The 24284-nt window shown below is 50.7% G+C and overlaps 1 protein-coding gene across 4 annotated transcripts; it reads left to right on the top strand.

The window, feature by feature from the left end:
• The first annotated feature begins 7906 nt into the window (after nt 1-7906).
• Nucleotides 7907-18908, top strand: GRB7 (growth factor receptor bound protein 7). Of its 4 annotated transcripts, none has more exons than XM_064271124.1 (15): nt 7907-8072; nt 12436-12592; nt 12695-12845; nt 13019-13175; nt 13288-13409; nt 13509-13586; nt 13868-14005; nt 14573-14683; nt 14924-15022; nt 15252-15332; nt 15423-15539; nt 15729-15789; nt 15913-16000; nt 16105-16198; nt 16430-18908. In XM_064271124.1, exons 2-15 carry the CDS (start codon nt 12441-12443, stop codon nt 16574-16576), a joined length of 1596 nt encoding a protein of 531 aa, XP_064127194.1. In that variant the 5' UTR covers nt 7907-8072; nt 12436-12440; the 3' UTR covers nt 16577-18908. The 4 variants fall into 4 exon arrangements, with proteins under 4 accessions (XP_064127194.1, XP_064127195.1, XP_023409424.2 ...); XM_064271125.1 differs by lacking the exon at nt 7907-8072 and adding an exon at nt 8302-8347; XM_023553656.2 differs by lacking the exon at nt 7907-8072 and having other exon boundaries at nt 9906-12592.
• The last annotated feature ends 5376 nt before the right edge of the window (nt 18909-24284 follow it).

The raw sequence follows: 24284 nt of genomic DNA, 5'->3' as shown, positions 1-24284 counted from the left end.
CTTTCCAGTTTACAAAAGGAAAGGACAGTGGTGGGGCAAGCGGCACCGGGGCCTGAGGATATTAAAAACAAAAACAAAAAACCCGAATTTGTTGCTCTCTAGTCAATTCCGACTCATAGAGACCCTACAGGACAGAGTAGAACTGCCCCACAGGGTTTCCAAGGAGCGGGTGGCGGATTTGAGCTGTTGACATTTTGGTTAGCAGCGTAGTTCTTAACCACTGCGCTACCAGGGCTCCAGGACCTGGGTATATGAGAGTTGGTATTTCCCGCACACATGCTAATGGCGTTTTACAATCACTCCAGGTACTGCTTACTTCTGAAGCTTTAAACTGTGCCTGTTCCAACCCACGGGCCCCAGTGGTACAGTGGTCAAGCGTTTTGCTGCCAACCAAAAGGTTGGCAGTTCAAATCCACAAGCCGTTCCTCGGAAACCCTATGGGGCAGTTCCACTCTGTCCTGTAAGGTGACTATGAGTCGGAGTTTTGGTTTTTCCAATCTCGGGCGGTGACTGCCTTTCCATGCATACTTTTGTCTTTGGGGCGCCTGTCCCTCAGGCTCTGTGCTCCCATTAGTCACCCAGCTCCTACACATCCAGTCTCATCCCAGCCTCTCACTACAGGGCCGGCATCATTATTCCCATTTTGTAGCTCTAAACACGGAGGCTGCCTAAGCCCTCGCTGCCTCATCCCTCCCTGGAGCACCACCACGGTATCCTAGCACGTCTTTCCGCTCTGGCATCCCTTCAAAGTTTTTTTTTTTTTTTAACAATTCGATGATTTATAGAGTTGTGCAACCGTCACTACAATCCAGTTTTAAAATATTTCCTTCAACATGAAAAGTTCCCTCTTGCCTGCTGGCAGTCAATCCACACTCCCAACTTCAGCCCCAGGCAACCACTGATCCGATTTCTGTCTCTTTAAATTTGTCTTTTCTGGACATTTCATATAAATGGAATCATACAATACAGTGGTCTTGTGCTTCTGGCTTCTTTCATTCACCATAATGTTTTTGAGGTTTATTCATGCTATTGCACGTATCAGGAAGGAGACCCGGCGGCCCAATGGAAAGGCTGGCAGTTTGAACACAGCTGGTGGTTCTGTGGGAGAAAGACCCCGCGATCTGCTCCAATAAAGATTGTAGCCTGGGAAACCCTATGGGGCAGTTATGCTCTGTCACATGGGGTCACTATGAGAAGAAAATCAACTTGATGGCACCTAATAACAACAACAGCATGTATTAGTAGTTTGGTCTTTTTTATTGCTAAACAGTATTCCACTGTAAGGTATATCCCCTTTTGTTTATCCATTCACCAGTTGATGGACATTTGGGTTTTCAGTTTGTGGCTATTTCGAGTAATATTGCTATGAACATTAGTGTACATGTTTTGGTATGGACGTATGTTTCATTTCTCTTGAGAAGATTCCTAGTTGTGCAATTGCTGGGTTCTGTGGTAAGTCTGGAGCCCTGGTGGTGCAGTGGTTAAGAGCTATGGCTGTTAACCAAAAGGTCACAGTTTGAATCCACCAGCCACTCCTTGGAAGCCCTCTGGGGCAGTTCTACCCTGTCCTATAGGGTTGCTATGAGTCAGAATTGACTTGACGGCAACGGATTTGGTTTTGGTATGGGTGGTAAGTTTAACTTTTTTTTTCTTGTATTTTATTTTGATGAGTAGAATAATTAGTCTGCTTTGTGGTTACCTTAACATTTACCCCTATTTTTATAAGTTTAAACCTAACCTTAATTTCTTTATATCGCCTTGTCTTCCTCTCCATATGAAAGATCTATGACTACATTTCTTAGTCCCTCTTTATTGTTTTAATGTTGTCTTCTTTTGTGTAATAACGTCGCTGTTTCCCTGTTGTGTTTTTTTTTTTTTTTTTTAATCTTGATTTATTTTTGTGATTTCCCTGTCTGGGTTGACATCTGATTCCTCTGTCCAGTGTTCTAGTCTTGGGTTGGTACCTCATGTTATTGATCTTCTAACCAAACAACTCCCTTTATTATTTCTTATAGTTTTGGTTTGGTTTTTATGAATTCCCTAAACTTCTGTTTATCTGGAAATGCCCTAATTTCACCTTCATATTTGAGAGACAGTTTTGCTGGATATATGATTCTTGGTTGGCAATTTTTTTTCCTTCAATGCTTTGTATAAGTCATCCCATTGCCATGTTGCCTGCATGGTTTCTGCCAAGTAGTCCAAGCTTATTCTTATTGACTCTCCTTGGTAGGTGACTTTTCGTTTATCCCTGGCTGCTCTTAAAAGTCTCTCTTTATCTTTGGTTTTGGCAAGTTTGATTATAATATGTCTTGGTGACTTTCTTTTATAGTCTACTTTATGTGGAGTTCGATGAGCATCTTGGATAGATGTCATCTCATCTTTCATGGTATCGGGGAAGTTTTCTGCCAACAAATCTTCAACAATTCTCTCTGTATTTTCTGTTGTCCCTCCCTGTTCTGGTACTCCAATCACTTGTAGGTTATTTCTCTTGATAAAGTCCTGCATGATTCTTAAGGTTTCTTCATTTTTTAAAATTCTTTCATCTGATTTTTCTTCAAATATATTGGTGCAAAGTGCTTTATCTTCAAGCTCACCAATTCTGCCTTCCACTTGCTCAATTCTGCTCCTCCGACTTTCTACTGAGTTGTCTAATTCTGTAATTTTATTGTTAATCTTCTGAGTTTCTGATTGCTGTCTCTCTATGGATTCTTGCCTTTTATTAAATTTTCCGTTATGTACTTAATAACCTTTTTAATTTCTTCAATACTTTATCTGTGTGTTCCTTGGCTTGTTCTGCATTTTGCCTGATCTCCTTCCTAATTTTGTTCCTGAGGTCTTGAATAATTCTGTATATTAATCTTTTGAATTCTGCATCTGGTAATTCTTTCATCCAGAAGTTCTGTTGATTCTTTGTTTTGAGAGCTTGCTGAGGTGATCGTGGTCTGTTTCTTTACGTGACTTGATGTTGACTGTTGTCTCCAAGCCATCTGTAAGTTATTCTATTAGTTTATTTTATGTTTGCTTACTGTATCCTAGCTTCTTGCTTTGTTTTGTTTTGATATGCTCAAATGGTTTGCTTGAGTGAGCTAGCTTGATTATTTTCACCTTTGAAGCTCTGACATCCTGTCACCAGATGGCTAGAGCTGTTATCAGGTGTGTCAGTCTAGGAGTCCATTCACTTTTCTTGTATGAATTCAGCTCAGGTGTCCAGGTAGCTGATCATCAAGTGTGTGGTACAGACTCTGTCCTACAGTCTTAGAGGGGCAGGGGTGATTGGCGTAGGTACTGGTATCTGGTTGCAGCAAGTTTAACTTTTTAAGAACCTGCCAAACATTTTCAAAGTGGCTGTACCATTTTATATTTCCATCAGCAGTGTGTGAAGATTCTAATTTCTCCACATCCTCATTTTTTATTATAGCCATCCCAGCGTGTATGAAGTGGTATCTCATCATTGTGGTTTGATTTGTATGTCCCCAAAGGTAATTGATGTCAAGCACCTTTTCATGTGTTTATTAGTCAGTCCTATATCTTTGGAGAAGTGTCTATTCAAGTCTTTTGCTCATTTTTAATAGGGTTGTCTTTTTGTATGTATGGTAAAATGTATATAACAAAACATTTGCTTTTCAACCATTTTATGTGTATAATTCAGTGACATTAAATTAATTATGTTCACTATGTTGTGCAACTTTCACTGCTGTTTGCAATTTTTTCCTCATCTTTAACAGAAACTCAGAATTCCTTAACTAATAACTCCTCCTTTCTCCCTTTCACCTGCCCCTGATAACCACTAACAAACTTTGATCTCTATGCATTTGCCTATTCTAGGTAACTCGTATAAGTGGGCTTATACAATATTTGTTCTTTTGTGTCTGACTTATTTCACTCAGCATAATGTTTTCAAGGTTCATCTATCTGTAGCATATGTCAGAACTTCATTTCTTTTTATGGCTGAGTTACATTCCATTGTGTGGACATACCACATTTTGTTTATCCATTCATCTGTTGATGGACACTTGGCTTGTTTCCACCCTTTGGCTATTGTGAATAGTGCTGCAATGAACACTGGTGTAAGTATGTTTGGGTTCCTGCTTTCAAGTCTTTTGAGTATATATCTAGCAGTGAAATTACTCGGTTATATGGTAATTCTAAGGAGCCCTACCGGCACAATTTAAGCACTCAGCTGCTAACCAAAAGGCCAGCAGTTCGAACCCACCAGCCACCTTGCTCCTGTAAAGATTACAGCCTACCTAGGGGGTTTGGGACATCTAGGTCAATTGGCATAATAAAATCTATTAAGAAAACATCCTGCATCCCACTTTGGAGAGGGGTGTCTGGGGTCTTAAACGATAGCAAGCAGCCATCTAAGATGCATCAATTGATCTCAACCCAACTGGAGCAAAGGAGAATGAAGAACACCAAAGACACAAGGTAATTAAGAGCCCAAGAGACAGAAAGTGCCACATAAACCAGAGACTACATCAGCTTGAGGCCAGAAGAAGTAGAAGGTGCCCAGCTACAACCAGTGACTGCCCTGACAGGGAACATAACAGAGAACCCCTGAGGCAGCAGGAGAGCAGTGGGATGTTGACTCAAATTCTCGTAAAAAGACCAGACTTAATGGTCTGACTGAGACTAGAAGGACCTTGGAGGTCATGGTCCCTAGACCTTCTGTTAGCCCAAGACAGGAACCATTCCCAAACCCAACTCTTCAGACAGGGATTGGACTGGACTATAGGATAGAAAATGATACTGGTGAGGAGTGAGCTTCTTGGCTCAAGTAGACACATGAGACTACATGGGCAGCTCCTGTCTGGAGGGGAGATAAGAAGGCAGAGGGGAAAAGAAAGCTGGCTGAATGGACAAGGAAATAGAGGGTGAAAAGAAGGAATATGCTGTCTTATTAGGGGGAGAGCAACTAGGAATATATAGCAAGGTATATACAAATTTTTGTAGGAGAGACTAACTTGGTTTGTAAACTTTCACTTAAAGTACAATAAAAACTGAAAAAAAAAAAAAAAAGATTACAGCCTACCTAGGAAACTCTATGGGGCAATTCAACTCTGCCCTATAGGTTGAGTTGGACAGCACAGAACAACAACATGTCTTTTGGTCTTTTGAGGAACCGCCACACTGTTTTCCACAACGGCTGCACCATTTTACAATCCCATCAGCAATGGATGAGGGTTCTAATTTCTCCACACCCTCACCAACACTTGTTGTTTTGTTTGTTTTTTTAATTACGGCTATCATAGTGGGTGTGAAGTGGTATTTCATTGTGGTTTTAATACTCATACTTCTCTAGTGACTAATGGCACTGAGCATCTTTTCATGTGCTTTTGGCTATTTGCGTATCTTTGGTGAAATATCTGTTCAAGTCCTTTGCCCATTTTTTTATGAGGTTGTTTGTCTTTTTGTTGTTGAGTTGTAGCCGTTTTTTTTTTTTCTTTTTTTAAATATATATATATGTGTATATATATTCTGGAAACAAAACCCCCTAGCAGGTATATGATTGGCAAATATTTTCTCCTAGTCTGTACCTTGTTTTGTTTTTCATTTTCTTAGTGGTGTTACACTTCTGATATGAACAATTTTAAAATTTTGCTGAAATCCAATTTATCTTTTTTTTTTTTTTCTTTTGTCACTTGTGCCTTTGGTGTTATAGCTAAGATCTCTGCCTAACCCAAAGTTATGAAGATTTTCTCCCACGGTTTCTTCTAGAAGTTTTTATAATTATAGCTCTTAAATTTAAGTCTATGATCTATTTTGAGTTAATTTTTGGGCTTAGTGTGAGGTAAGGATCTAAATTCATCTTTTGGCATTTGGATATTCAATTGTCCCAGCGCCATTTGCTTAAGAGACTATGCTTTCCTCCACTGAATTGTCTTGGCGCCTTTGTGAAAATCAACTGACCATAAATGTGAGGGTTTGTGTTTGGACGCTTGATTCTGTTCCATTGATCTAGAAATCTATTCTTTTATTTTTTTATTGAGTAAATGCGGATACAGTTTAACACAGTAAAATTCACCCTTTTGAGTGTACAGTTCTGTGAGTCCTGATAAACACACACAGTTGTGAATCCACCACCACAACTAAGATACAGAACGCAGTTCCCTGTGCCACTCTAGCATCAGCCGTCTGCCCCTTCCCTGACCACAGATATGCCCTCTCCAGCGAGCCATATAAATGGAATCCTACAGCACTCAACCCTCTGAGTTTAGCTTCCCTCTTCAGCCCTTCTTCAACATCCAGAATGATCCTTCCAAAATGGAAATCTGCTGTTCTCCTTTGTCTCCACTTAAGCCCAGATAGACCCTGCAGGGCTTGGCCTCTGCCCACTGCTTCCGCCAGTCTGGATAGACAGGATGGATGGCTCTCAAACCTGGTTTGCAGAACAGCCACCTGAGGGCTTGTCAATACCAGACATTCCTGGGTCTCAGTCCCAGAGACTCAGTAAATTCAGTAGGTGGGGAGGGGCCCAGGGATCTGATATTTTACACAAGCCTAGCGAGATTTGGTGGCAAGTGGTCACAGGCCATGCTTTGAGAAACGGCAGCTGAGGTCATCCAAAGCACTTGCCTTTCTTACCTTCTCTACACATGCCTGGCCTTGTGTGGTTTAGTCTCTCTCCCTTGTCCTCTGCCCCCTGCTTCCAAGGCTGTGGCACTTGTTCCTTCATCCTGGAAGGTGCCTCCTCCCTCCCCTGCTCCCCCTAGCTTCCCCTTGGGCTGTCACTTCCAAGGGGAAGTCTTCCCTGACTCCCTGTGTTAGTCATTCTCCCAACACAGTTGTCACCCGCCATTTTAATTTTATTTATTTATTTGTGTGATTCTCCCTGACTGGGCTGCCTGAGGATAAGGGCAGGGCCTGCCTTTTGTCACTCAACACTGTCCCAGCACATAGCATAGGGCTGGCATATAGTAGACACTAAACAAATATTAGTTGAATGCATGATGGGATGAATGACTGAATTGTCCACTCTGCCTTTACCCAAGCTGCTTCATGGCCCAGATGACCTTGTCCTCTTCCACCACCTCTTTACTTGGTCCACTCATATTAGTTCTTCAAGGAAAACCTAGTTTGGACAAAGTTGAGGCTGGAGCCACTCCTCAGTGTTCCCCCAGGGTGAAACTCTTATCACCCCAAGGACAGTTTACCCAACTGTCACCCCCATCAGGCTGAGAAGCGGCAATTGCCGTTGATCTCGCTGCCCGCACCACCTCCTCCCTATTCTCTGTCCCTGTTGCCTAGGGCTGAATGTGAGAGCTAAGTGATCGCTCTATGGGGAGTCCCGCTGGCACTCGGGCCAGAGCTTTCCACAGGTACAGTGGCGCCTCCTACCGTGCAACCCAGCCTAACTTCTTAGATTTCAGAAGGGAAAAACTGAGACCCTGGACTTTGCTCAGAAGGGAGGATATACCCTGGAGGCTCTCAGCGCAGTCTGTGTGGCCAGACTGGCCGGGGGTCAACGGGCAGGCCAGTTTCGAACACCTCACTGGTTGGCTTCCCCGTTTGCTGTGCCCTTTGCCCCTAGGGGTGGGACCAGGAGCGCCGGACAGACCCCTTTGCTTGGCCAATTAACGGGGAAGGTTTTTGGGTTGGGGGGCGTGGGGGAAGAGTGGGCCGGGCCATTTCCCCTTACCTTCCAGCCCCAGCCCCTCCCTCCCAGTAGTCTGGGCTCTTGATCTTCGTTCTTGGGGCGGTTCTGTTCGACTGCCTTTCCCGCCTCTCCCCGGACACCTGCACCCTCCCCTGGCACCTGCTGCCAGGCTAGGAAAGACACAAACAATCCCAGGCCGCGTAGTGTCCGAGAGTCTCCGCCCCTTCTCCTTTGCTTCCTCCTCCCGGGCCCCGCCCCCAGGCCCCGCCCCCACCTGCCCAGGATAATTTTAGCTTCCTTGGGTCTGGAGTCTGTACACATTGGACTCCCCCAGACTTCTGCGTCCAAAGTCAGGACACCTTGCCAGCACCTGTAGAGAACCCGGAGTGGATTTGAAATCAAAGCCAGGTGTCCGGAGTTCTTAGAGCCAGACTTTGGACCCGGTATCCTGCTACTCCTGCTGGGGCTCCTCCAGGTGAGGGGACCGAGATCGCTCCCAGACGACAACTTGCTCCCACCCCCAGCAGCCGCAGGGCCCCAGGCTGTGCCTGTCTCTGGGCCAGGAACTGGCTGGCTGCCCGGGTGGACGGACAGGCGGCCGCCTGGCTCTCCCCCTCCGCTTCCCCCCTCGGTGATGTCAGGCCAGGGGCGGGAGCAATGCGGGGGTGGGGGTGGTGGTCAGGTAGTTAAGAGACTGGAGTCTCCCTCCCTAAGTCAGTGGCCAGCCAGGTGTTCCGACGTCTAGGCCAGGTAAGGACCAACTCGGGCACCTCATCTTGGAGACCAGGAGCGCGGGCAGGTCCGGGGACCAGGGTCAGTGTGGAGACGCTGCCTCCTGCTGTGATACTTTGGCGCGTCCTTTCACTTTCTTCCCCCAGGCTTCCATCCCGCCCCCTCCTCACCATCCGCCATCAATCCTCCCCTATTCCCATTTCCTGTCCTCCCCAATCCCGAGTTCCTCCTCTGCCCTCCCCCCACCCGCACCCTCTGAGCCAACCACCTATTGGGAAGAAAGATCTCGAATTGTCTTCTCCAGGAGACACTGCTTTTCCCGCTGAAACAAGCCCCTCCCCACACACCCAGAAGGAGCGCTAGGAGGGGAGATGCCCTGACCTCACTCCCTCGATCAGCCTGATTTTACCCCAGTTTGGACTTCTCTAGGGAGCACTGGTCGGCAGTTCGAATGCACCAGTCGCTCCTTGGAAACCCTGTGGGGGCAGTTCTGCTTTGTCCTAGAGGGTCGCTATGAGTCGGAATCGACTGGACGGCAATGGGTTTGGTTTTGTTTTTTTGGGCTTTCCTGAGCGTCTACCCAGGACATGTCTCCACCGGCCCCCCTCCCATTTGGAGGGCAGTAAAGGAAAGGGACTCTCTAAATAGCTGGAGCTGAGCTCTCCCGACTGTGGCACCTGGACCCAGACCTGAGGTCCTGCTCCAGAACACAGGCTCCTGCCCTCGAAGGGAAGGATGGGGGTGTGGCGGTGCCGCCATGGGGTCCCTCCTGGCTTCAAAATGAAGTGGACTAGGAAGGCTGGAGGGCCGGACGATGGCGGCGGGGTGGGGGGGTCTGCAGTGCAATGGAACCTGGGGAGAGTGTGTCGGGGCAGGTGGTCCTGTTCGCTGAGGCTGGGGAGCGACTCGAGGTCCAGGGCCTGGGTCTCCCTTGCACGCTGGGCACAGAGAATGCACCTGCCTCCAAACCTTCCTGCCCCCCAGGAATGCCCCCTTTTGGCTGTCCTGTCCTGGACTCTGCTCTCCCTTCTCCCCTGTATCCTGCTGTGGGGGGGCCTCCGTGAGGGCAAGCCGCCTGTAATGATTAACCCCACACACTCGGATGCTCGAGAATTCTTCCCAAATTAAACTTTAAAAGAGCTGCCCCCCTGCCCCCCACCTTCTCCCATTGGGCGTTTTCTTTCTTGAGTGAGGGACTGGGCGGGGCCTCATGGCCCTGGGCCCTCCCCCCAACTCCGGGTCACCTAGGGGTTTCCCGCCTCCTCACCTGGGCCCTGCACACGAAGAGCTCCCGGTTAACCCTTCCCCCTACTACAAATCCTGATAGGGGCGGGGCACTGAGAGGGATAGGGGCCCTCCCGCCTCCTCCACGCCCCCAGCCCGGGGTCTGACCCTCTAGTCCCTGCTCAACCCTGGGAAATACCGTAGGTGGCCTTGTTTTCTGTCGGCCTTAAACACTGGGCCCTGCCACCGCCCTTGGGGCCAGCCAGGTGGGGCAAGACACAGGAAGTAAACAAGGAGGTAAGGAGGGCGGGAGGGAGGGTGGAGCTGGAGCTGCTGGGGCAGGAGAGGCTGTTGGGAGAGCCGCGGCATGGCGTTGCATTGTTGAGTGGACAATAGATTTTGGGGGTTGTAAACTCTCCCAGGGCGCCGGTTTGAAAGCCCCAGAGCTCTTGGGGAGGGGGGCGGGCTGCGTACGTCTCACAGCTGGGGCCCCTTACTCCTCCCCCCTCAACTTTTTGGTCCAGACCCACTCCTCTCTCTCGCCTTCGGAGAGTCTGAAGGCAGCCTGATCTAGAGTGGCCTCTCCCCGCCCTCTGACTCCAGACTCTAATCTGATTCAGATCCCCTTTCCCCTTCTAAACACACTCAGGGATTCCTGGGTCCTGCCCCATCCCACTGTTGGTCTCTGACTTCAAGGAGAGGACAGACCAGCAGCCCCTCTCCCTAGCCCTCCTTGAATGAGTCACCAGGCTCCTGGCTGTCAGAGGTTGGGGGGCACACATTGTGTTTGGTGTTTAAGTGTTGTTGATAGTTGCAGTTGAGTTGATTTCCGACTCATGGCAACCCCATGTGCGCAGGGTAGAACTGCTCCAAAGAGTTTTCAAGTCTATGACCTTTTGGAAGCAGATCCCCAGACTTGTCTTCTGAGATGCCTCTGTGTGGGTTCAAACCACCAACCTAGTAGCCAAGCACTTAATCTGTCTTTAAAGTATAGATGTTTATGTTTGAGGGTAGGTGTGTCTTGCACTGCCCCTCAGGACCCTGGGCCCCCTTCCTGGTCCTCTCTCTGGGGCCTTTTGCCCTGTCTGCCTGTCTAGAGTCATCTGTCCTCTTGGGTATTTTGACTTTCTGCTCCTGCCCCTGTCGTATCCTTTGGGGAGGATACCCAGAGAGGTGTGAGAGTGTGTTAGGAGGAGCCTCATCCCCCAGGGGTTTCACAGATGAGTCCCCTGGGCTGGCTGAGTCCTGGGTGCCAGGGGTGGGTGGCAGCAGCAGGATGACAGCCCCAGAGACAGAGTAGGGAGCACTGAGCACTGCTTTGGGTGGATGGAGAGCGGCCCCACTCCAGATGGGCCTTTCAATCCAGGTCGGGTCTTCCCTTTCTCTTTGGGATGGGGGCTTCTGGGCTGGGTGGTGGCTACCGGACTAAGGGTGGCAACTGCAAGTCCTACCTGGACTGAAGGACTAGGGTATAGGCCAAGAGTGGGGAGGAGGAGATGATGTCGGAACAGCCTCAGGCTCTGCATCCTCCTCCTCCTCCCCATCCTGTTCCCTTCTCTGTGCCTCCCCCATCCCTCCCAGGCTACAGGTAGGTTGGGGGGTGGTGGTGGAGGCAGGGTTGTTTGTGTTTCTCCTAAGCCAGGAAGTTTGCACATGAGTCAAGGTTGAATGGAGAGCCCCAGGCACTGCTGTCCCTGCCCCACCCTGTCTCACCTGTTCCCCAAATCCCCTCCTGCCCTCACTTTAGGGTCAGGTGCTGCCCCATTCCTGGTGTCAATCCAGGGTACCCCAGGCAGCCTTGTAGAACTGGCCTGGCCCAGTGTCCGGAGAGCAAGCAGGGAGTTGGGATCAGGTTCCCCCTCTTGCGCCCGCCCCCCGCCCCGCCTACCTCAGCCCAGCCAAGGGGGCCTGCTTGGTTCCTGCGGAGCAGGAGCCTCTAACCCAGTGGGCATCTTTGCCCACCTGTTCTATTCTGACTCATCCTGGGGGCCTGTGCAGCACCTATGGGTGATAAGACATGGGCTCTGGCCCTGCCTGGGGGTGTCAGGGTGCCCTCAGACCAGTGGGTGGATAAGACAGGTGCACAGTAATAGATGCAGAGGCTGAAGCATAACGCTGAAAGACAGCCATTTAGTCTGAATGTGGAAAATCCAGGAAGGCTACTCAGAGGAGGTGGCCCTGGCACTGGGGCTTGAAGAAAGGAGGAGGTGCCCTAGAGGGCACACCAGATTTGGGGGCTGCTGGGGCAAAGGCCCTGAGGCTCACCCTCCTGCCCTCCCTCCTGCCCTCCTGGCTCCTGTTCTGCCCTTCCCCACCCCCATCTCCCCTTCTGTGGATCACTCATCACTTGGGCAGGCCTTGCCACAACAGGTTCTGACAACCAGGTCTGGCAACAGAAGCACTGGAAACACCTGGGGCAGAGCCCAGCTGAGTGAGTGGCCTACGTCTGGAGGCCAAGCAATGGCCCTTTGCGCTGACAGCGAGAGCCTGAGCCCCAGAGTCTGTGGGGTCTGGAGTCTGCGTTGCTGCTGTCAGGCTTGTGGTGGTGCCCTCTTAGCTCTTCCCTTGGGCAACTTGGGGCTAAAGGAAGAGCACTGGACTTGAAGTCCAAACACCAGTTTTCATGGCCTGACTCCTCTGTGATCATGTGTGCAAAATGCTTCCTTTTCAGGGACTCAGTGACCCCTTTTGTAAAGTGGGGCTCATTCCATCCTTTCCCAAATGCTCCTGGCAATATCCACGGAGAGGAGGAGCAATAAGGGGCTGTGTAAACTCTGAGGGAAGCTTAACAGTTGTGCAAGGACAGGAGGTCTGGTCCTCTTGGCCACTCTCCCCAGGACAAGGGCACCGAGCACTGCATTCAGCCACCTCTTCTCCCTCAGATGTCATGGAGCTGGATCTGTCTCCACCACATCTCAGCAGCTCCCCAGAAGACTTGTGCGCAATCCCTGGGACCCCTCCCGGGACTCCCCCACCCCCCAGTGCCCCTCTTTCTGGGGAGGTGAAGAGGTCCCAGCCCCTGTCTATCCCAGCCAGCAGGTACAATGTGGCAATGGGGCTGTGGGGGAGGTCAGCCCAGAGAATACACAGAGGCTGGCAGTCAATACCTCTCCTGGCCTCTGCCCTCTCCCCTCACCACAGGAAATTCCGAGAGGAGGAGCTGCAGACAACCTCTCTGCCCTCTATCCCCAACCCTTTCCCCGAGCTCTGCAGTCCTTCTTCACAAAGCCCCATTCTTGGGGGCACCTCCAGTGCAAGGGGATTGCTCCCCCGAGATGCCAGCCGCCCCCACGTGAGTTTTCCTGGGAAAGGGGAAAAGGCTGGGATGGGGGGGTGGTCTCTAGGGTGGATATAGGATCACTTTGGTCGGGGAGGATCTTGGTCCCTCTAAGGATACAGCAGGCAGGGGAAGGGAAAGAACCACTCTTTGCCCTCCCCCAAGTCCCTGCAATCCCTGGGGTGCAGGTGGTAAAGGTGTACAGTGAAGATGAGGCCTGCAGGTCTGTGGAGGTGGCGGCGGGGGCCACGGCTCGCCACGTGTGTGAAATGCTGGTGCAGCGAGCTCACGCCCTCAGTGATGAGAACTGGGGGCTGGTAGAGTGCCACCCCCATCTAGCACTGGGTGAGTTGGGGTGCATGGAACTGCCTGGGCCATGAGGCCCTGCCTCCCAGCTGGTGTGTGGGGGTGTGCTGGCTGGTCTTCACTGACCCCTGCTTTTTGCCCTTGACCTCAGAGCGGGGCTTGGAGGACCATGAGTCTGTGGTGGAGGTGCAGGCTGCCTGGCCCGTTGGCGGAGACAGCCGCTTCGTCTTCCGGAAAAACTTCGCTAAATACGAACTCTTCAAGAACTCCCCAGTGAGTATGGTAACGGGAGTCCGGGTGCGGAGAAACCCTGAGCCCCAACCTGGACTCTCGATCCCTGACCCCTGACCCCTGACCCCTTCCTGCCCCCAGCACTCCCTGTTCCCAGAAAAGATGGTCTCCAGCTGTCTCGATGCAAACACGGGCATATCCCATGAAGACCTCATCCAGGTGAGGGAAGCCCCCTATTTCACCTCATGTTCATGGTCCCCCAGGGTTACCCAGCACTTCCTTACCCTTAAGCCTTGTTCCCCCCTCCATGTGTTGGAAAGAGCCCAGCAGTCCCATGTGGCTGTGGACAAGTCACTTTCCCTTCCTGAGCATCAGTTTCTTCATCTGTTAAATGGGCATGATAAATCCACGCAGAGCACCTTTTATCCTAAAGGAGGGTCCTGTGAAGGCCTGGGGTGTGTCAGCTTCTCACTCTCCACCCCACTCTCCTCTTACTTCAGAACTTCCTGAACTCGGGCAGCTTCCCTGAGATCCAGGGCTTCCTGCAACTGCGGGGGTCTGGACGAAAACTTTGGAAACGCTTCTTCTGCTTCCTGCGGCGCTCTGGCCTCTATTACTCCACGAAGGGTACCTCCAAGGTGAGGTGTTGAGGGTGCTAGCCCCAGCCCCTGCCCTTGGGGTACCCCTTCCCTGTCCTAGGATACCCCCTTTCCTATTGGCTCCTGGACCTCTCCCCTGGACCCTAAGACCCTCAGCTTCTCCTCCCTGCCTCCAAGCTGCCTCCAGTTTATGGCTCCACCCCTCCCTGCCTAGTTTACCTGCCCCAGGAGGTAGCAGTGGGAAAGGCAGTTCAAGTCCTGGCTTTATCTCTGTTTGCTGTGTGACCTCAGGCACTACCCAGCCCCTCTCTGGGCTGGAAGCTCCCCACCTGGCTTAAAGACCAAAAACCAAACCCGTTGCTGTAGAGTTGATTCTGACTCATAATGACCCTATAGGACAGGGTAGAACTGCCGCATTGGGTTTCCAAAGCTTTACGGAAGCAGACTGTCACATGTTTCTCCCACGGAGTTGCTGGGGGGTTCCAACAGCTAACCTTTTGATTAACATTTGACCACTTAACCACTGCGCCACCGGAGCTCCTTCCACCTGGCTTAAGGGGATAATAGGGCCTGCCTGTACCAAGTCCTGCTCACTTGTGCTCTCAGGATCCAAGGCACCTGCAGTACGTGGCAGATGTGAATGAGTCCAACGTGTACGTGGTGACCCAGGGCCGCAAGCTCTATGGGATGCCCACCGACTTTGGCTTCTGTGTCAAGGTGAAGTCCTGACTTGGCCTCATGCCTAGGGTCCCAACCCTGGCCTGGGAGGGAATAGGAGGTGCTCAGTCCTCAGGATCCTACCTGGGCTTCTGAGCTCCATTCTGGGACACCCGGACTCTCTCCCTGCGCCTTGGCCCTGCTGGAGTCTCCTTGGGTCCTGCCCTGCCCCATGGAGACAGGGACAGACATCTGATCTTAACGGAAGCTATGGGACCAGCCACTTTCCTCTCCCCCTAGCCCAACAAGCTTCGAAATGGCCACAAGGGGCTCCGTATCTTCTGCAGTGAGGATGAGCAGAGCCGTACCTGCTGGCTGGCTGCCTTTCGCCTCTTCAAGGTGAGGCTCTGGGAGTGGCATGAGGGGGCTGGCCATGCCCTTGGGCTCCCTGGCATGAGGGAGGAGTTGTAGTTCTGCCCTCAGGAAGTCTCCAGAATGAGGGGAGCATCACAGCCTTGCCCTCTGAGAGCTTCTGCTCCAAGGATGGAGTCCTGGTCTGGGGGGGTTATCACAACCGACCACCCAGGACCTACCTGACCCCAGGCCCTCTTTTTCTCCCTACCCCTAGTATGGAATGCAGCTGTATAAAAATTATCAGCAGGCACAGTCTCGCCACCTGCGCCCATCCTGTTTGGGTTCCCCACCCTTGGTGAGTGTGCATAGGAGGCATTAGCCTGGGATGGGCACCTGAGCCCTGTCCCAGGGAAAGCCCTCTGACCCCTGCCCTCTCCATCTCCAGAGGAGTGTCTCGGATAACACCCTGGTGGCCATGGACTTCTCCGGCCATGCCGGGCGTGTCATCGAGAACCCCCGGGAAGCTCTGAGTGCAGCCCTGGAGGAGGCCCAGGCCTGGAGGGTGAGGGGCTACACTTATCTGCCTACCTGTGCTGGGGCCTTCTCTCCATATGGGTTTTCCTGGAGTGGGAAGGAGGGAGAGGTGGGTAAAGAGAGGCCCCTCACCTGGGGAAAGGGGCTCTACAGTCCAGAGGTGCTGCGTAACACCCTCAGCCACACCCTGACTTTCCTCTGTCCCCCACATCTGCAGAAGAAGACTAACCACCGCCTCAGTCTGCCCACCCCAAGCTCAGGCTCGAGCCTCAGTGCAGGTGGGTGAGGGCCAGAGCACCCAGGGTTGGAGGCTGCCCTGGCTTCTTTGAGCATTCCTGGGGGGCAGAGAATGGGAATCCCCTCCTTAGGAGTGACTGTCCATCTGGCTTCCCCTACCCTAGCCATCCACCGCACCCAACCCTGGTTCCATGGACGCATTTCCCGTGAGGAGAGCCAACGGCTCATCAGGCAGCAGGGCCTGGTGGACGGGTAAGGGGCAGCACTGGGTGGGGCAACAAGTCCAGGGTAAGAAAGACCCTGTGTCAAGGTGACAGCCATGTGCCCTTGGGTAATATTGCCCTGTTTCCGGGCAGCTTATTCCTGGTCCGGGAGAGTCAGCGGAACCCACAGGGCTTTGTTCTCTCTTTGTGCCACCTGCAGAAAGTCAAGCATTATCTCATCCTGCCAGTGAGTAATCCCCTCCTTCCCCAAATCCCCAGATTCTTGCAGTAGAGACACAGACCTCCCAGCAATCTGCCTTCCTCATCAGGCCCCTCCTCCCCTCGCCCCCAGTATGTCTGAGGTCTCCTGCCCTCTCCTTGCACAAGAAATGGAGACCTCTGCCCTGGCCCAGGAGGGAACTCCCTAAGCCTCATACACCTACCTGACCTTCCACCCCCCTCCATGGCCATACCCCAGAGTGAGGAGGAGGGCCGTCTTTACTTCAGCATGGATGATGGCCAGACCCGCTTCACTGACCTGCTGCAGCTCGTAGAGTTCCACCAGCTGAACCGTGGCATCCTGCCGTGCTTGCTGCGCCACTGCTGTATCCGTGTGGCCCTCTGAACACCATGCCAACAGGCGTGCATCTCAGCCCAGCTTCAGGCTGCTTACCATCCCATCCACTTATAAAGTGGGCTCAGAGGGGTCAAAAGGTGAGGACAGGATCATGAATAATTGGAGCATCCCCCACTCCAGTTTTCTCCTCTGTTCCTTCCCGTCCCTTAGGCAGAAAGTACCTCCTACCCAGTCCACCCTTAACCTCTCTCCTTAAGGAAAGGTGATTGGGGTGGCCCTCTCCCCTTCATGGAGATCCTGGGGCAATGCTCTGAGACCGGGCATTATGGGAGAAATGGGGCAGCCCAGGTGGTCCTATGCCCTACACTTTGTACAGACTGGGAGGCCAGTCGATCTGCTCTGTTTTATACTAATGACAATAAAGATTATTTTTTGATATACCTAAGAGTTCCGTCTGGCAAAAACTGACTAGCTGGAATAGAGAAGAGGGTCAGGAGAGGTGGACACAAGTTGAGGCCTTGGTGAATGTGTGAGATGGATCAAGACCATGTTCTGGCCAACTTGGATGTTTTTTGAGGGCAAGGGTGGTCTTAGTTACCAGAGAGTTTTCAGCACCCAGTATGGAGCCTAGTATATAGTGGGCATCCAATAATTTCTTGTTAAATAAATTAATGGACAAAGGACTATCATGCAGGTGAGATTTCCTTGTGTAAAGCCAGAGAAGTAACTGACAGAGCCTGGAGTTGGAGATGAGTTAGACAACACCCTTGTCTTCAGCAAGTCCTGGACTAACTGGTGGAGTAATAAGTCCTTATATTAGTATAGCATTTCACCCATCATATCCTGTTCACATTCATTTTCTTATTAAAAAAGGAAATAAAACTAGGAACCAAGATTTTCAGTGTGAGAGAATGACCACCCAATAGCAATGAACTCCCCTAGTGCCCAGACTGTGATCTCTAAATACCGTTCCCCACTGTAAGGAACTAAGATTGTGGATTAATGGCTGATTCCAGGTCTGGGCAAGAAATGTACAATGATCCTGGAACATCCTGTTATACTAGAAAGCAAGGAAACTATCAAAGACTACTAGGGTCATGCCAAAAAGAGTCAGGAGACAAGTTGAATGACTCTGACTGATTAAAGATGGGACAACTAAAAATGAGACAATGTAAACAAATAAAAATAATAACTCCAGTGGATTAAAGCACCACACACATGAAAATCCATGAGTTCATTCATTATAACACACAGAAAAACTCATTGGTCACTTTTGGAAAATGCTAGGGAACCAACTTATCTAAAAATTGCTAAATAAAGAGAAAAATCAAGCATTTTTCCTGCCTTGTCTTAACTTCTTCTTAGTAACCAAATTATTTCTGAGGGAAGGTTTTTCATTATAGAAGAATTCCAGCTAACAAATGCCGTAAAAATGATAAAATTAGAATATCATTTTGTAACCACTAATGAAATGATGGCTCTTCAATGGCTGCTAAAACCATTAGGTAAAATGCTAACGGGGAATTTTTTTTTTTTAACAGTTTTATTGAGATATAATTCACATACCATACAATTCATCCACTTAAAGTCTACTAAATTGTTTTTAGTATATTCACTGATTGTGGAACAATCACCACAATCTAACTTCAGAACATTTTTGTCCTTAATAAAGAAACCCTGTACCCGTTAGGAGCCCTGCTGGTGCAGTGGTTAAGTGCTTGGCTGCTAATTGAAAGGTCCATGGTTTAAGCCCATCAGCTGCTCTGCAGGTGAAAGATGTGGCAGCCTGCTCTGGTAAAGACTACAGCCTTGGGAACCCTATGGGGCAGTTATGCTCTGTCCTATAGGGTCTCTATGAGTCAGAATATAGGACAGAGTAGAGCTCATTATAGAGGCGAGGATGGCGAGACTTCATCTCACATACTTTGGACATGTTATCAGGAGGGACCAGTCCTTGGAGAAGGACATCATGCTTGGTAAAGGGTCAGCAAAAAACAGGAAGACCCTCTATAAGATGGATTGACACAGTGGCTGCAACAATGGGCTCAAGCATAAAAATGATTGTGAGGATGGTGCAGGACCAGGCAGTGTTTTGTTCTGTTGTACATAGGGTCACTATGAGTCAGGACTGAATCGACAGCACCTAACAACAACAGCAACAACATGAGTGAATCAAGTCAACGGCAAGCAGTCAATCACCAAACATGAGGAAACATGCTGAAACATATATTGTACATCTTCTCATGTGCTTATTAGCCATTTGTACATCTTTGGAGAAATGTTTATTCAGGTCATTGATCCATTTTTTAAAATTGGTTATTTTTACTATTGACTTGTAAGAGTTTTTATATATTCTAGATATAAGTCCTTTATCAGATATATGATTTGTAAATATTTTCTCCCCCTTCTATTAGGTTGTCTTTTCACTTTCTTGATGTTATTGTTTGCAATGAAAATTTTTAAAAAATTTGGTAAAAATTAATCAAATTAAATTTTATCAGTTTTTCTTTTGTCACTTGTGCTTTTGGTATCTAAGAAATTATTGCCTAAGCCAAGACCGTGAAGATTTTTCCTCCCAAATTTCTTCTAAAAGTTTTATAGTTTTAGTTCTGACATTAGGTCTGTGATCTAGTTTGAGGTAGTTTTTGTGTTTGGTGTGAAATAAGGATCTAAATTCATCTTTTGATGTGTGGATATTCAACTGTCCCAGCACCATTTGTCGAAAAGACTATCCTTTACTGAATTGTCTTGGCACCTTTGTGAAAATCAATTGACTAGAAATGTAGAGGTTTATCTTTGGATTCTCAAGCCTTTTCCCATTGATCTATAAATTCATTCCTTTTTCATATAGTAAGCTCAGATACAACTTAACACAGTAAGATCCACCCTCTTGAGTGTACAGTTCTGAGTCCCGGCAAAACAACATGGCTCTGCTGACACCCTAAATTTGGACTTCTGGCCTCCAGAACTGGGACAGAATAAATTTCTATTGTTTTAAATCACCAGTTTGTGGCACTTTGTGGCAGCCCTAGGGAACTAATGGTGTTGCCGAAGAATATCGAATATACCATGGACGGCCCAAAGAACAAATGTATCTGTCTTGGAAGAAGTACAGCCAGAATGCTCCTTAGAAGCGAGGATGGTGAGACTTCGTCTCACTTATTTTGGACAAGGTATCAAGAGGGGCCAGTCCCTGGAGAAGGACATCATGCTTGGTAGAGAGGGTCGGCGAAAAAGAGAAAGACCCTCAACGAGATGGACTGACACAGCTGCTGCAATAAAAGGCTCAAGCATAGCAACGACTGTGGATATGGCCCGGGACCAGGCAGCGTTTCATTCTGTTGTACGCGGAGTCACTATGAGTCAGAATCAACTTGATGGCACCTAAGAACAACAGGGAACTAATACAATAAGCAACTGGGAAATTGGAACACTGGTTAGATATTTGATGACACAAAAGAATGATTTCACTTTTTAAGGTGTGATAATGGTATTGTGGTTGTTTTGTTAGAAAGTTCTTTTAGGATACACTGTCTTTGTAGGTGAAATGACATGATGTCCCAGCTTTGTTTTTAAAATAAAATTCTTCTACTTTTGCATATGCTTGAAAATCCTATAAATTTTTTTTAATGGAAAGCCTCTCCCCAAATCTTTTGAGAGTGGTTGAGCACGAGGTGGTGGGATCCCTTTTTGTAGGTGAGGAAATCCATGGCTCAATGCAGAAACTTACTTCAAATCACATGCTGGAGGGAGAGCCAGGATTTAAGCCCAGGTCTGAGTCCCAGGTCTGGGTATGTTCTGCTACCCCTGCCTGGCAGATATCCAGGTAGAATTCCTAAGGTTCAGTGACAGCCACAGTGACCTGTAGGTGAGGTCCTCCCCTGAAAGACCCCTCCCTTTTCTGCAGCCTTAGTCTTTGGCTGAGAGGGTTTTTCTGATGTGACCTCGAAAACGTCTAGTCACCACAACCAGCTCCTGGGCCAGACATGGCAGCCCCTACAGCCACTTGTGACTGGGGCACCTCTCGGCCCCAGCTAATCCCAGGCTGGGGAGCTTGATGCCAAGCATGGCAGACAGAGATGGGCAGGGAGGCCACCACCAGCCCTTTGCCTGACAGTTTACCCTGAAGAACTTACCGCAGCCCAGGCTAGGGAGGTGTGCAGATTTTGCTGCTTCTCAGCAGGACCAGTGCAACCTGGTGCCTGCCATGGTTTCTGTAACTGTCCTCATTACTGGCTGCCCACAGGCACTGAGCTGGCTAGTGCTGGTTGTGTGGTTGGCCACGGACGACCAAGGCCACTTCTAGGTATAGGTGCCCAGGTTCCAGGCTGCGGTGGGAGTTAAGGGGTCAGAATGAGTTGTCTCTTAAGCATATCCAGGAGTTTAGGCTGCACAAGAACGGGACCCAGTGTATCCTCACAGCCTAAGCACCAGGCAGGGATCAAAGCCCTTTTATGTCAATCAGCTAATTGGAATGTCTGTTACAGGTACTGTTCCCATTTTAGAGATGGGGCTCAAAAAGAAAGAGTGACTTACCTGAGGTCACAAGGGGAGTTAGGAAAAGAGGTCAGACAGCCTAGTTTGCTGGTGGTGGAATGCAGCCATTCTCTGCCCTGCCCTTTATTCCCTGCCTTCTCCGTTCTCAGTACCGGCCACTGTGAGGGGCCTGGGACACTGGGGGCCCTTAGAGGTGGTGGCTGGTTTGGCTCTGAGCTGGATGTGGATCTGTGATGATGACTCCATTGGCCAGTGCCTGGGAGCCTCTCGGGGGACTGTGTGGTCATTCTTGATGATTGGCTGAGATCTCTGGCTTCTTGGAGGAGAGGAAGCAGCGAAGAACTGAAAATTTGGGGATAAAGGAGCCCTCAGAGTTAGCCTAAAGATTCCCCAGCTCAGAGGATGAGGGAGAAGGCTGCTGCTCCACATCCAAAGGAACTGTAGCATTATTCACAGAGGCCGGACACCAGAAGGGACTGTCAAGGATAGCTGCACTGCTGGATAGTGGTGGCTTGTGGTTAAGAGGATATCTGGGTGGCAGAGAGGCAGGTGCATTGCAGAGAAGGTAGGGGCTGGGGCCTCAGGTATCGTGTTTTCAACAGTACTGGGTTTGATTATAAAAAACGATACATGTTTATTGGAGCCCTGGTGGTGCAGTGGTTAAGAACTCAGCTGCTAACCAAAAGGTCAGCAGTTCAAATCCACCAGCTGTTCCTTGGAAACCCTATGGGGTAGTTCTACTCTGTCCTATAGGGTCACTATGAGTTGGAATCAAATCAATGGCAACAGGTTTTTTTTTTTTTTAATATACACATATTTATTAAGGAAAATTTCAGGGAAAAAAAAAAAAGATTTTGAAAAAATGGGAATTCCCCATAATCTCCTCACACTGAGGAGGGTCCAGGCACTGAAAGGGTGACGTCAAGGAAGTTCCAGGCACCTGAAGGGTGGAGGCTCCCTAAGGCCTCTGACTGTGGCCCAGGCATGGGAACCTTGCCCTACACAGCCTGCTACATGTCATAGACACCAACTTTCAGGGCTAGTATGGCTGGTGTGGGCACTGCAGCCCAGCCCCAAGGCCTGGCACCAGGGCACCTCACAGTCCTTGGCAACACCATGGGCCTTCAGGGTAGGGGCTCTTCAGAAGGTATGGCTGCAGGGTTGGCCTCCTTGCCTGCTCAAGGGTGGAAGGTAGGGAGGGCTGGTACCAACTTTCTGGACCCTGGGAATGGGGGTGAGACATGATTCTAGAGGAACCCACCAAAGTTCCAGCCAGTTACCAATCTCCCTCCTCCCCAGGCATCCTGTTCAATGACATCCAAGTTCAAGGGTGGAGGGGCTCCTGGTGCTAGTCGGAGGGGTCAACAATGAGTCAGTGAGCCCTGCCTGGTTCCTCCCTTCATGCCCAAGTGCCAGGCACCCTGGGAAGGAGGGAGAGAGGGAGGAAGGCAGGGGAGCTCAAGGCCACTGGAAGGATCCTTTCTTCTGAACTGTCCACATAAGCAGTTTTCTAACTCCTTCTTGGAGTCCAAGGGTCCTAGGAGGGACCTGGGGCCAGGAGGGATAGGGGTGGGGGGAAATAACCACTTTATACATGGGGTTTTGGTCTTATGGTGCATTTGGGAAGATTTCCACTACTGAAACACTAGACTGGCCTACCAGACAGAAAAGGGGCCCAGAGAAGGCAGGGGTTGATCCAGCTTGCATAGTGGTCAGAGGTCTGTGGCACAACCCACTTTCTTGGCCTGTGCTGCTGGCAGAACCTCAGCTTCTGGGTTTGGGAGGGGAGCTGGGCAGCAGTTTAGGACAGAGGACCCTGAGCCTCCAGCTGGGGCAGGGGTTGGGAGAGGAGACAAGAGAGAATTGAATCCTGGGGAGCTGAATGCCACAGATTGGAGTTCAGAGCCACAGAGAGTGGGGAATCCTGGGGGCTAAGGCTGGTCCCCAGGGGCTCCCAGGATCCCCATATAGGGGGAGCTGTTGAGAGGTGGCAGTATTTATTACCTGGGCTGCTGAGTAGATCTGTGCTCTACCAGGTTTATCTTGAGGTGCTTTTGTAGGACTGACGGAGTCTGGGAGGCTGAAATCACCTCTTAAAGCCACCAGAGTTGATCCCCCTAGGGTCTTGATGGTGGAGTTGGGCCTGGGTCCTTGGAGCTGGAAGGGACGCTGGATGCGGGACTGAATGGGCCGCCTGCATTGGCACGGACCCAGTGACTGACAGACACATTCGCCAGCATCTACCTGCCCACCCCCTGCGTCCCAAGTCAGATCCTCCAGGATGTGGCAGAGGTGGGCATTCCTACAGGGCAGTGCCCCCATTTTCATGGCCTGTGGGATTCCTTTCTACCCAGCCTTGCCCACCCTGGCCAGCTCTCTTACACCCATCAGCCCCAGATACAGGTTTCCTACCTTCAGGTTCCCTCCTCACCAAGCTGAGCCACCCCAGCCCACACATGTAGGCGACAAGCTCCGAGGGGGCTAGGTGAGTAGGGGGCTAGGTGAGTAGGGGGCTAGGTGAGTAGGGGGCTAGGTGAGTAGAGGGCTAGGTGAGTAGGGTGTGACCCACGAGCCGCCAGACGAGGCTGCAGTAGAAGTGAGGTTGTACCTGGGGACCCACCTCCGCATCGCTATGCCTCCACCGCACGTGCGGAAGGTGACTGTGCGCCGGCCGTCCACCCTGCCGCCATCCGAAAAACCGGCCTACGCGTAGGAGGAGCTGGCAAGCGCCGGGTCCACAGAGCTACCTCTGGTTGGTCGGGGCACGCTCCTCGCGCCTCTGCTGCGGGAAGGCCCGCCCGCTTCGCCAGGGGGCGCGCGTCCTGGCCTGGCGCACCTTGAACCCGGTCCCGCGGCGCCGTCGGTCCCAAGGCCCAATGAGTCCACGTGCTCCGCTGCCGGGCGAGTTCTTCGTCGTGTGTGGGTGGGATGCGCAGGAGCCTCCAGAGACTAGGCGGGTGGCGTGAGGTCTGAGCGCCGCATTCAAGCTGCGCGGGGCCTCAAGGTGCGCGGGCCAGGCAGGCCCTGCGAGGGGCGGCCAGCGGGCTCCGCTTCTCGCGTCCCGGCCTCCCAACGGCGCCGAGCCGGCTCAGCCGCGCGGCTGCAGTGACACCCAGCGGCCGCCGTGGGAAGTGCCGGCGCCGCTCGCTCAGCTCCGGGTACTGAGGCCTGCGCGTCTCGAGGTTCCCACTGGTGGTTACGAGCGGGCACCCCCGAGGCGAGGAGGCCGCGCTCCGGAGACTGCCCCGCGGGGCACTTC

Source organism: Loxodonta africana, chromosome 18 (assembly GCF_030014295.1).
Source record: "Loxodonta africana isolate mLoxAfr1 chromosome 18, mLoxAfr1.hap2, whole genome shotgun sequence".
In the NCBI taxonomy this organism is placed as follows: domain Eukaryota; kingdom Metazoa; phylum Chordata; class Mammalia; order Proboscidea; family Elephantidae; genus Loxodonta; species Loxodonta africana.
The sequence above is the reverse complement of the archived record's forward strand: the minus strand, read 5'-3'. Positions and strand labels throughout refer to the sequence as shown.